This window comes from Clarias gariepinus, chromosome 24 (assembly GCF_024256425.1).
Source record: "Clarias gariepinus isolate MV-2021 ecotype Netherlands chromosome 24, CGAR_prim_01v2, whole genome shotgun sequence".
Taxonomy (NCBI): Eukaryota; Metazoa; Chordata; class Actinopteri; order Siluriformes; family Clariidae; genus Clarias; species Clarias gariepinus.
Genome location: NC_071123.1, coordinates 23055900 through 23069861, shown reverse-complemented (window position 1 = coordinate 23069861; position 13962 = coordinate 23055900). Strand labels below are relative to the sequence as shown.

The 13962-nt window shown below is 36.2% G+C and overlaps 1 protein-coding gene across 1 annotated transcript; it reads left to right on the top strand.

The window, feature by feature from the left end:
• The first annotated feature begins 783 nt into the window (after positions 1-783).
• Positions 784-11600, top strand: scn4bb (sodium channel, voltage-gated, type IV, beta b). Its single transcript, XM_053485214.1, has 5 exons — positions 784-872; positions 8056-8222; positions 8370-8592; positions 9090-9219; positions 10543-11600. Exons 1-5 carry the CDS (start codon positions 800-802, stop codon positions 10637-10639), a joined length of 690 nt encoding a protein of 229 aa, XP_053341189.1. The 5' UTR covers positions 784-799; the 3' UTR covers positions 10640-11600.
• The last annotated feature ends 2362 nt before the right edge of the window (positions 11601-13962 follow it).

Genomic DNA, 13962 nt, shown 5'->3' with positions numbered 1-13962 from the left:
TTAAAAAAAGAGGAGAGAGGAATGATGAGGTGATGGGGAGAGAGGGTGTAAAGAGAGAGAGAGAGAGAGAGAGAGAGAGAGAGAAAGAGCGCCAAGCATCCAGAGGAGAGAAAAGTTGAGTTAGAGCCAGATTTTCCTCAGCAGTGAAACGAAGCCTCTTGTGTTTAGTCTGCAGTTCTGCAGAAAGCGCACTGCTGTTCTGATGTCCCGGGATGGAGAGAGTGTGTGTGTGTATGTGTGTGTTTGATGGTGTGCATCCGCACGTGTACTAGAACATCAGGAGCAGAAGAACACCAGTATGTATCCTGAAGACGCTTTGATTTAAATAGTATTGCCCTCTGGAATTCTCTCTATAGGACACATAGAGCATCGGAAGAGGTATAGTATAACACACACACACACACACACACACACACACTAGATTTTAGCATTGTGCAATTACTTGCAAATATTCTTGTGCATAGTTAACTTAGTCTCATGCCTTTTTTCTTTTTATTTTATCCTTTTGACATCTACAAAGAGTCTACAAAGACACACACACACACACACACACACACACAAAAAAAAAAAAACCTCAGGATCTTTCCTCATAAACTGGAACCTCTGCGAAGACTCAGCACCACTGCACGCTGAAGATAAACCAAACTTTGATGTAAGCATCCAGACGTCTTGGGAAGTATACCACGGTGTGAACCAGGTGTGCACCCGAACTGCCAAGGCCTCTAAGTGGGAATTCTGGGAAACGGACAGAATACCTAGGAGTAGAGAGCGGTGGAGAAACGTTTGTAAGGACTGAGAGATGGAGGTCCTGAAAGCAAAAAGGTTCCTGCCAGGAAGGAGCTCCATCAGCCTTCTCCTAATTATCACATTCAGTAAGCGTGCTGTATACTTTTTTTCTACATTTCTTTTCTCAGGAGTAAAAAAAAAAAAGGTGAAAAAAGTCAAATGAGGAGTTCTTTAGGTTGTCCCTCTTTAGGAACCTTTAAATATAGGGGACAAGTTTCAGAATGGGTTCAAGGACAAATACGTCATCCATACTACTAAATATAATGTAATACCTCCATAGATAGATAGGTCAAGTAGCATAGTGTCTACACAGTGTATTGAAACTATTTAATAGTGTACAATACTAGAAAATTTAAAGTTTATATTTGTAGCTTAAATGAATAGTATATAAAGTGGTATTGACTTCATATACTACAGTATTAAATGGTATTTAAAATAGTACACAACTCTATACTACTGTACTAATCACTGTATAAAAATAGTTCAGAATTCATACTAAAGTATGAAATTGTACATAAAATAGTACCTATTCATACAAAGCTTTACTGTAAAACACCTTATAATTCATACTATAGTAATAATTTGAATGTGAAATAGAATGAAAGTCACATTATACTGCTATTTAGACATAAATTACCACAATGTGGTATAAATATTCATACCACAGTATGAATTACAGTTATGTACTGTAGCATAAAAATAATAATTTGTATATGAAATAATATAAAATTTATACTACAATGCAAACAGGATAAAAATAGTATGCAACTCATGCTAGAGTACTATGTAGTACATACAGTAGTGCTGAATTCACACAACACACTAATGAGTATATAAATGAGTACAGAATTCATACTGCAGGACAACATAGTACATAAGTAGTATTACCTACTACTTATTGTTTCTAGTACTAATAAATGTATAAAATAGTACAGAATTCATATTAAAGCAAAAATTACCATAGAAAAATAATATGGAACTCATACTACAGTAACAATTAAAATATGTGAAATAGTATGAAATTCATGCTCATACTATAGTGATAAATAGTACATAAAATAGTAAATAATTCATACTACTGTACTATGTATCGTATAAAGTTATATTAAATTCATACTACATTATAAAATAGTATATAAATAGTACAGGATTCGAAGTACAGTACACATCACTGTATAAAAACAGCTTGGAATTCATACAGCAGTACTAATTTGTACATGAAATAATATTAAATTGATTCTACAGTGACAAATGGAATAGTATCCATTATATATTACAGTACTATGTAGTACATAAAGTAGTATGGAATTCATACTACAGTACATACTAAATGATATGTAAAAAAAAAAAAAAATGTTAATTTGAATGTGAAATAGAATGTACAGTAATCGATTCTCCAGTGCTAAATACTACATAGAGGAGTATAGAAATGATGCTATATAAATAGTATAGTAATAATATGTTGCTATATTGTGAATCTCATACTACTGTACTAAATAAGTATGTCAGTAAAGAATAATATATAAAATAGTATAGATCAAATAATACTACGCTTAAAACCATATGTATGGTAGTATTGTTAATGATGAAGGACAAATATACTGATGTCATATGATTAAAGTAATTAAGTTGGTTTGGTTTATATTTAATCCTTATACCTACAGTAGTCATACAGGTCATACAGTAGTCATACAGGTCATACAGTAGTCAGTACAGTAGACCAATTAGTCATGCATGAATATAAGAATGATCAACTTAGTTAAACAAAATTAAAAGCCTTCAATATTAAACCTTTTTTTGTATTTTGACAGAAGTATCAAAGTTATCTGCAAAGTGCTGGTGCGGTGTGGGTGTGTGGTTTTCTTTCTGATCAAGTGGGGACTACACCTGATTCCACGTGTTTAATTACTTGACCTCGGCTTTCAGCAGCCGATCTGATTTCACTCGTTTAATCAGTTCATCTTAGTCTCAGGTGTGCCTTCAATTTGACTGCCATTAAAAAACCTCCAGCCACACCGGCTCTTTCCTTATAATACGGAAAAGCTCTGGTCTGTGAAGAACCCTACAGAAAGTATGAGGGGTGTTCAAGTCAAACCGGGACTTTATAAAATAAAGAATAATGGTGTTAGAGCGATTGACATTTACTTCAAGCAAAGTCTCTTAGCCTTGGTAAATTTTTAAAAGGTACAAAGGTTTTTAAGAATGCAACACCACTTGCACATTACGGGACTTTGCCACATCCTGACCTTAGCAGTTCCTGGGAGGCCAGGGTTTTAGACATGAAGCAGGCAGTCTGATCGTGGCTTCGGCGTACTGAGAAAACCTCTTTATCCAAGGGCTAGTATATAGAGAAATAAAGGGAGATTTTACTCTTAGAATTGTGTTTTGATCACCTGCAAATCGTAAATCACTTAAAGAAACATTTAGGAGCTTCTTTCCTTAAGAGAGTCTAGTAAAGGTCACTCCATTATTGGGTGTTGTAGACTTCAGCAGTCAGTGTGCAGTGTGTGAGATGTTTCACTGATGTTCTGGTGCTTGGGAACATGGCATCAGTGATGGTGCTTTAAACTATATAATTATAATTATATATATATATATATATATATATATATATATATATATATATATATATAATGCTTATAATATTGCTGTGGTATGAGAGGAATGAAAGACTTCAGGATGCAATGTTACTGGAAATCAATCAGTTTAAGGGAGATCGTTTTCCACATACGTAAGGACATCTTGCGTTTTATCCTTTACTTAGCATAACGCTATTCAAAATTCACAATCACTACAGATTGGATTCTACCTTGTCGCAAGTCCGGCTCACCCACACCCACTTAATAACGTACTGCTGATAACTATCCTGCTTCAACACCACTGATCTACGCTCTTGATCTTAAAGCGAGTTAAACACTGAGCATCACGGTGGAGGTGAACTCTCAGACTATTCTCTGTCTCTCCTGTACCGAAGCGCTGGGGGGAAAATGAAACGGTATCAGATTTGTTTTTGCTGACCGAGCGTTGTACCGCTTGGTCACACAGCAGCTGTGTAAACACGTGCGTTCTCTCCTTTAGACGTCATCATCAGGTGCTCAGGAGTAAAAAGAAAAAAAAATCTTCACTTTCCTTTAGTTTTATAGTTAGAATAATAATCTGAAATGTGATCTCAGAAAAAGCAGCGATAACGTGAATAAATTTCACCCACATTGAGAAGAGAACTCACCGAAGGGGAAAGGACACAGCGATTATGTCTTCTATAGATCTTATCATGGTGAATTTGCAAGCCTTGGTTGTGTGAGCCAAGAGAAACCAGGTGGGGCTGTGGATAGGACCGAGAAAAAGAAATTGAGAAACTAATGACTTATTTCGCAAATCTTTCAAAATTTTCCCTGCAGTAACATCCACAGTTATATAGTGTTTATTCATCTACTGACTGATGTCCTCCTAAATTTCCCAAATGTTCTAATGTTATCCAACAAAACTAATGAATTGTCAGTTTGAACTAGCTTGTTGGTTCTAGCTGCTTGTTTGGTTAGCATTCAATTTAACAATTTTTTAGGTTTGCAATAATTTAAAGTCATCGTCTATACCACTTTGCACCCTGGGCAGCGCACACACATGCTCATTCGCACACTACGGGTAATTTGGGAACACCAATTAGCCTGGACTGAGGGAGGAAACCGGAGTACCCGGAGAACATGCAAACTCCATGCACGCAGACCTGATATGGGAATCGAACCCTGACCCTGGAGGTTTGAGGCCACAGTGCTAACCACTATGCCACCATGCTCCCCTGATTTTAGCCTTAATTAACTAACATGCAGTGAAATACAGCGAGAAAGCTCTCTACGTAGGTTTCTGTGCTTAGTTTGTCGCTTCTAAAAACTAACCTCCTGTGATTACTCTATAAATACACATCGAAATATCAATATTAATGCTCCTGACCTTATGTATTCGGTTACATCGTCTCCAGAACGATTCACTGTCCCAAATAGACACAAAGAAATAAGGACGTCTCTCTGGAGATGGAAATCGCAGACATTCAGGCTTTATAATCGAAAAAGTAAAGCATCTTCAGTGATCCAGTCTCTAACATTAGGTTATATAGCACGTGTCTGTGTATGAGAAATCTTTTTTATTGGATTACTTAAAAAAATCTGCTATAAATTACTATTTGCATTGCATCAGGTTTCATAGGTTCATAGGTGTTAGTGCGCTGCAGACAGAGCAAGTGGTAATCAATGCCTGGATAAAGAGCAGGTCCAGGGAAGGAGTCGACTCACGCCCTCACTGCAGAGAGAGAGAGAGAGAGAGAAGCAGTTTTTTGTGAATGAGATTTTGCAGCATCATTGCTGCAAGAGAGATGGAGGGAGAGAAGAGGAACGAGTGAGCGATAGAGAGAGAAAGTGAGCAAAAAAGAGAAAAAGAGAGAGAGAGAGAGAGAGTAATTCACATAATGCACTAAAAAGTAAGGATTGCAAATTTAAAATAAGAGATCCAATAAACGTAGCACCGGATCTGTCTATATTATGGGTTTGACTGTCAGGGCGCACATTAACTCATGCATGTATAAGATGCTTTGATATAAATTAATAGGTATAATAAAACCTCTACAGAGAACATTTTCACTACAACTATCACCAAGTGTCACGTTAATTATACACAGACCCTCTAAAGGAGAAAAGACAAGTGTGGGAGTAAAATAATAAATAAATCTAAATAATATTAATAAATAAATGAAATAAAAATCTGTGAGATGTGTTAAGAATATACTGTATGAGATCAAAGGGAGACGATTCATGACTAGACAGTTTCTAAAATGACATCATTGAATTGTTTGTTTTTACAAGTTGTTTGATTCTTTCTAAGTCAAAACATAAGTCCCGGCTCTTATGTCAAAAGAATTCAGTATCATCGCTGATTGGTTAGATCGTCCCTCATTATGAAATACGAGCCAATCCTAGGGCATGACTTTATTTCTGATGCTTTTAACAAGTACTACTGTTGTGCTATGAGTATGTATATATCATTAAAACTCTCTCTGTGTAAATCTAAAAAATGTTTTTTAAGTTATTTAAATAGAAGTGCTTGCTGGTGAAAATCACTTATCAATACCTATGACCCAGAACTCTATGGAGTCAGCTGGGTCTGTGTGAGCTCTCGCAAACCTTTTATCAAAAAGACAATTTGATCCTTTATTCTACATATAGACTACTTAAAAAAAAGAGAAAGTAACTTTTAGTACATTTACTGTTCCCTTAATTTCTGGAGCAGTGTATATTATTTTCAAACAGACAAATTTTCTTTCAAAAAAAATTCCTTTCATGTCCTTCTAGCAGCTCTAATTATAAGCTATATTGATTTATGAAAGCAAATGAAAAAAAAATAGACTATGTCATAATATTAATATAGGAAATAGAAAGGATTTAAAAAAATAACAAAACAGAACTGCACATAACATAAACTGCTAAATTCTTTCTGTTAATAAGTTTGTATTAGTGAAACTGATCTCAAGCTGCAGGTTTTGTATTATAGAAGCTGTTTAGAAAATCCTGTTCCTAATCCTTTAGGCCTGTATTAAGCTCTAATTCATGCACGAGCTGAGACAAGATTTCCGACCAACCGAGCTGAGAGTGATCCATAGAGCACGTCAGGAAATCCTTAGAATAAAGCTCCAGACATTTGGGGTTTTACAGGTCAAAAGCAAGAAATGTGAGAAATCAGATGAATAAATAACAAGATTAACATTGATATAAGAAAACAGGTGAAATTCAAGAGGAAAGCGATATAAATCAGATGTGCTCTGGCTTGGTTTTCCTGACTGAGTGAGCCAGAAGGTTGAGATTTCCTGGGTGTTCCCAGAATGTAGGGTTATTTAATTAAATGTTATTCTATTGCTGAAAAAGACACTATTAAGTATTAAAGAGACATGTTATAGGCATTATACTAACAAATACAATTTAAAAAAAAGCATTTTGTTGAAGTTTATAGAAAACCATTTTGGAGTGAATAAAAATAGGCAGCTAAATATGTTATAGCTAGCTTTTTATAGCTTTTAAAAGAAATGACCATATTTTATGACTAGAAACTAATAGGTAAATAATAATAATAATAATAATAATAATAATAATAAAATTTCTGGTAGCCATAATAAAGGATTTGAACAATGCGAACATTTTAAAGAAAGCCGTATGTCCGTGAACGACGATCCCGGCCGAGGTGGCTGCAGTCGTTCCTGTGAACATTCAGTGACTGGAACACCTGATCCTTAAAAATCGATGGATAACTTGTTACACAATCATTCACCAGCACCACTTGCACGTTACAGAAACTCGTCTGGGAGTTATAACCACATGCCCTGTACAGTCCTGACCTCAGTCCAAGACATTTACACATGTCAAGCAATTAAAGAAGTTCCTGGGAGGCCAGCGTTTTAGACGTGAAGTGAAGCAGATTCTGGCGTACTGAGTAAACTTTTTACCTTGGTGGTGTCCAAGCACTAGTGAAACACTGGGTAGTGGATTAGTGTAGCAGGGGATTATATAGAGAAATAAAAGGAGTTTTTACTCTGCACAATTGAAAGTCCTGGTTTGACTTGAACATCCTTTGTATTATTATTCTCAGTAGTAGTAGTAGTAGTTTTTGGTTAAAAGGGAACAACAATATTGATGTTAATTCCGGAGCTTGTCCCACTTGAGCAAATCACATTACCCAAGGACAGCAGGTGACTTTGAAAGCAGAACTAATTGAAAGACATTAGGAAGATTTTTACTTTGGTGAAACAAAAAAGTTAAATTTATTTTTTTATCTTTGTTATGACGGGATTTGTCCCAGTTTTCATTTAAATGGCTTCACAAGTTCATCCACTTTTGATTCAGATACAGATCCTGAATAGTCATAATGTTTTAATTAACTCTAAACCTTTTTTAATTAAATAAGTGTAAGCGCTGTACAGATTATAATGAATGCTTTACAGTACAGTGTATCAGCACTTTCTTGTTTACTTAAAGAAGTACATCATCATTACAGATGAAACTACAGTCCATTATCCATTCCAGTGACTCAACCATCATCTACATCCACGTAATCAGACTGGAGACCATTTACGTTCAACTGCAAGACCATTGAACCTTCTTTATCATAGGGTGTGATATATTAACATAAGTTAGAAGCGAAACAGATACACAAACTGTTAGAACCTGTAATAGTGATGAACGAACTCAGTGTTTGAGAGACACTCTACCTCTCATTTGTCCTCCCCGTTAGGTTTATATGGGACGTTAGAGGCGTTGGAGATGAACACCGGTAAGATTCCCTTTATTGAGGCAGTGAACGGCAGCGACGTCCTGCTGACCTGCACCTACGCCAGCTGCATGGGCATTGAAAATCTATACTTCAAATGGGAGTTCAATGACAATGGCACCATGGTGAAGGTGAGGCTGGATGAGTGAGGTAAATATTAAAAGTGTTAGAAAACTATTGGAATGGTCCAGGTCTGGGTTTATGGTTTCAGTGTAAAACTAGAAAATGAAATATTTAGGTTGTTCGTCCAAGTCATGTGTTCTGTGTCATCCGATCAGGTGATGGACTCAGTGATCCCGTTGGATAAAGCAGAGCTGGTAAACAAGAAGATTTACCGAGAGCGTGTGGAGTTTGTGGGTTCCAGTAAGCAGAACAACGTGTCCATAATGATCTGGAACGTGACCTTCGAGGACGCTGGCCAGTACACGTGTTTCGGCAAGAACCCCAAAGAGTTGGGCAAGAACCACAGCGCCATCTTCACACTCTATGTGGTGGACGAATGTGAGTGAGGTTTCTACGCTTGTTTACCACCTCAAATGCAATCTAATGTACGGTAAACATTCTCCAACAATACGTGGATTACTTGATAAAGCTTTGTTTTGCCTTTGTTTTGCTCAGCTTTGTCTGGTTGTCAGGACATCCATTTATCTGCTGGTAAAGTCATGATATAAGTGATGTAAACACTTGATGTGAGAGAAGAGAGATGGTATTTGGAATCCTATGTATTTTTGCACATTTCGTGGTGTTGACAAATAGAGACCTTGAACCTTGAAAGAAGAAAAAGCGCAGTGTTAATTAGGAACAATTAAATTTGTATGCAATAGCTATATAAAATTTCCCAGGATTCACCAGCTGTTTTTTTTAAAGTTATGGTTTCTAAAGCAACAGCTCTTTCACTGGGATTTGAAATGAATTTGCCAATATCTGTACCATCATCATTGTGGTGAATTTTCTTCTTTAAGTGGACGTTTATTTAACACATATTTTACCTCTTTCAGTACGGGTTGTGGATAACACTTTGACCAAGATCATCGTGTCGTGTGTGGGCGGCGGCATAGCCCTGCTGGTGATCTTCATGCTGCTTAAGAACTTCACACTCTTCGTCCTCGCCAAGCTCGAGGAGAAGAAGTGAGAGCGGGGCTTATGTTCTTTTTCCTTTCTTTCTTTGAACACTCTGTTTATTTGAATGAAATATGGTTAAGGAATATTGATGAGAATCTCCAGGGACCAGACGATATGATAACCAGGTGCTGATTGGATTTGTATAACGGTTTTGTAAATATAATAATTATAATATAACATCATAATTTTATACATATCCCGATTCAATATTGTTTTTTTTTTTCTCTAGATTCCTAAACAAACTTAGCAAATAATTCCTTCCTATCACACAGGATGCTGCGCTGCCCGGCAACATATGACTAGTTTAGAGCACAACATTTCTAGCTTATGTTATAGAGGTATGGTAATATTTTACCACCTGTACTGTAAACATGCTAGAACAATACTGTATTTTTTCAAAATTATGAAATAACACATTAGGTAATTAAGTAACAACATCGGCAATGGTCAGTTGTTATTTTAAGACATGAAGATCAACTGTTCTGGATCAGTTCTTGCAAGAACAGTATTATATCAAGCCCATCAAGCTCCATGATGAAACTGTCTCTCATGGAGACCTTCCCAGAAAAGCAAGACCAAAACGTACCTTTGCTGCAGAGGAGAACTTCATTTAGAGTCACCAGCCCCAGAAATCACTAATTAACCAACAGCACCTCAGATTAGAGCCGTTATAATGGATTTACAGAGCAGAAGTAGCAGATATACGTCTCAATATCAACTGATCAAAGGAGATTATAACAGATTTTGGATAAATGCCGTCAGCATTGTTGTTGGGGTCTTTTGGAGCCAGTGTGGCGATACATGAATTGACGCATAAAAGAATCGCGATACATATCTGAATCGATCCCACCGATCTCTATTAAGGAACAGTTTAAGTTAAAGTAAAATTCTGGAAAAAATATAATAAGCTTTCTCCCTCCAGTGACATGGACTTTCAGTACGTACCAGCCTCAAGGCTTTATATCACGAAATAAAGAGCTGCTCACTGACAGTCTTACGGTGTCAGTCACATGCTTAAGAGACTGAATGTCTGGCTTCGGTCTTGAACGTAACTGCAGCTGACAGATGAAGCTGAATTTACTCACTTTACTCCGGAAGGGAATAAACAGTATTTTGACAAAGCCTTTTAAAATAGATTCCTCGTGAGAATCTGAGAATCTTCTTAATGAAGAGAACTCAGTAACACTGACCTCAGTACAGCCCTTACAATCGGCTCCACTGTGTGAGGACACAAGGCTGTCTGGGGTAAAGGGAAAACTGTGTAGAGCAAAGAACTAACCACCCCCCCCTCTCTCTCTCTTCCTCTCTCTCTCTCTCTATGTACTGCAGTAAGGAGTGCCTCGTCTCCTCCTCAGGGATCGATAATACAGAAAACGGACTGTCCGGCTCCAAAGTGACACCCAAACCTACACCAAAGAAGGCCTGAGAGTGACACGCACACACACATGCACACACACACACATGCACACACACATGTCTAAGTGCAGATCTGAACCATATCGAATTCTGCCTATGCATTTCAATGCAATGTACAGACTTACTGTAACTCAGCCGGACTCGGCCGCATGAAGCAATTTCGACTCTGCCTCTCTAATACATATTACTGGTATTTACTGAATATTTGATTGTTTATTTGCTTTAGATTAAACCAGGTGCCTGTAGACGCTTCTGTCGCCACCTAGGCGTAGCGAGAACTACAATAATGCCAAACATGCGCGCACACACACACACACACACACACACACAGACAACGTGTAATGCAAATAAAACAGAATGCAACAATATAAACAGAACCCCTATGAACATGTAGATGCTGCTAGCTGACGAATGAATACTTGAAAATCTCTAGAAATAGACAAAAAGACTAATGCAAATACAATACTGATGATGCTGCTTCACACTATTAAGCGATGCTTTTTTTAGCATGGTGATAAGAAACAACCTTGTTTACCGTAGTGTTAGAGGAACGCAATACACAACAATGTTTAATATATTAAGTATTAATAGTAATACAATTATTACTTCTTTTTATTATTGAATCACGTATTAAACTTAGACAGCGTTGTAATATGAATGTATGCTTTTAAACACACGCGTATCCAAATGATCACCACTCACACACGGCTACAGTAAGAATGCAATATTCTGACACTTTAATCAGCATGAGACCAGCGCAGGCTTGATAACGAACAAACACCGCGCCGACAAATATCTTGTAGATTAGTCCAACCAGGATGCTGCATTGTCTTTTTCTTTTTTTCTTTCTCAGATTGGGGTTTGTTATTTAAGTTTGTTCTTTAACCAGGTGAAGCGAATCTAGATATATTGAGTCAGAAAATGTAGAACACAAAACTTTGAAACAATTTAAACCAAAATATATTGCAATGCAGAGTCCTTTGTGTGCATAGAGTTTGCGTGTTCTCCCTGTGTGGTGGGTTTCCTCTGGGTTTCTCCGGTTTCCTCCCACATTCCGAAGATATGCAGGTCAGTCTAATTGGCGTTCCCAAATTGCCCATAGTGTGTGAATGGGTGTGTGAGTATGTGTGTGTGCCCTGCGTTAAATTGGCACCCTGTCCAGGGTGTACCCTATAGTGTCCAAAGCCTCCTGGGATAGGCTCCAGGTCCCTGCGATCCTGAATACAGGATAAAGCGGTATAGAAGATGAGTGAGTGAGTTTTCCCCTCCAAAAAAAAAAAAAAAAAATCATCACAAATTGGACAACATTGGAACACCATAAAAATTCTTCAAATTAGCTAAATAATTACGTAAATATTAAGATTTAAAAATAAATAAATAAATAAAAACACTTTCTGTTCAATTTGTGGTGATTTTTAAGTTTTTGGAGGGAAAAAAACAAAACAAAACATGGAACATCTGTTTTAAAATACTTCTATAACCCTGCATTGCATCATATTCAAGTTTAAATAATTTTAAAGGTTTCCCAATTTTACATTTTATATTTACTGACTTGGAGATCTGATTTAGATAATCTCCTAGAATATTAGCCAAAAAGAGTTACATTCAGTTTAATAGTAAAATAAATAAATAAATAAATAAATAAATTACATCAACCTCCAAGATGGAAACAATATTTCTAGGTAAAAAAAATATTTTAAAAAATTATATATATATATATATATATATATATATATATATATATATATATATATATATATATATATATACATATATATATAGATAAACATTTCACATTTTGTGTCATGTGTCCTGTTTTTTTCACCTTCAGATTTTTTTTTTCAAAATTTTTTTTCTTTAGGGGCTTTGTACATTTCATTTTATAATGAATTATACACCAAAATTCTTACACCAAGAATTTTTTTTTAGAAAAAAATTCTAATTAATGCATCAAAATGCTAATGCTAGCTAATTAATAAATAATATATAATAGAAACTACAGTCAGTGGTTTAGTGCAGGTAATACACAGGTAAGAGGCGTATACCTACATATTTTTCCTCTTCATCTCATTTACCTGTTTCTCCATCACTCTGATATGCTGATCCTATCGTGCTGCATTACTGTTTGTTGAAAACATTATGAGTGCCCCTGTGTCTCAAAACATACGGGAAAAAAAAGTCTTGAAAGTGTCTGAAGATCGAGTTTTAGCTGTGCTCATCTTCAAATTGAGATTTGAGAGTTAGTTTGGGGGATAGTGGCTGAGGTATCTGCTCCTTTAATTGGTCACTATAAACAACATCAGACTCCGCCCTCTGCCCAGGGTTTGACTGGACAATGGGTAACAAGATGGGATTTGTAGATGACAACTACTTCCATCTATTACTATCATGTAGGAGCAAGTAAGTCTGCCAAAAAAGCTGATTTGCATATACTGCGGCTTATAACACTTTTTTTTTTATTTCTTTGCTGGACGGGCCACTTTACAGTATAGCTAATTCTCCAGGCACCACTAAACCACTGGATACAGCTGCTGTTTTTTATTTCATAAATGACAAAATGGACAAACAAGTGTCCTGCCCTTCTCACTACTGTATATCATGTCACGTGATATAAATGGGGTGTATTTACAACTTTTGAACTAATTACTATTAACTTCACTGCTAACATTAGCTCCTTAGCTAGCCTGTTTTTTTTTTTCATGAAACACACTAAAATTAAATATTCCCTACACATGTAGATAATTTAATGCTAAAATCCAGGCTTTCAAGTTTAAAATTTCTGGAATTCCTGGTGGTCAACTTTTAACGAAAGTGACAATTTAGCATGGTTTGTCTTCATTTCCAATATACAAAGTCGATCTTAATGCTTTCCGCACTCTCCCCTTGTCCTTTCTTAAGTTGTTGCTCAGAAAGGCTCATACGTTCCGATTTTTGTATTTTTGTGCAGTGAAAGCCTTCTTGATCCTGCTGATAGCCATTAAACGTTGTCAATACAAGGATCTTAAAATCAGTTGTAAAAAAAAAAAAATCGACATTATGCGGCTAATGGACAACTAGTGATTTTAAAGGAAGAGTCATGTTTCAGCTTCGCTTGCAATGTGAACATTCTGTTCGTCAGTGTGTTGGAAACGGAGTAAAGAGTCCAATGTGTTTTAGAAATCAAGGTTAAAGAAATGATTAAATTTGCAAAATCAAGCACAAAGTTAGACCATTTGGGAAGATTTTAACAGCTGTATCAAACACAAAGGTACACATACTCATGAAGATTAATGTTGCACATTTAAAATTGATTTTTTTTTTCAAATAAACAGGAAAGTTCAATTTTATACAAAA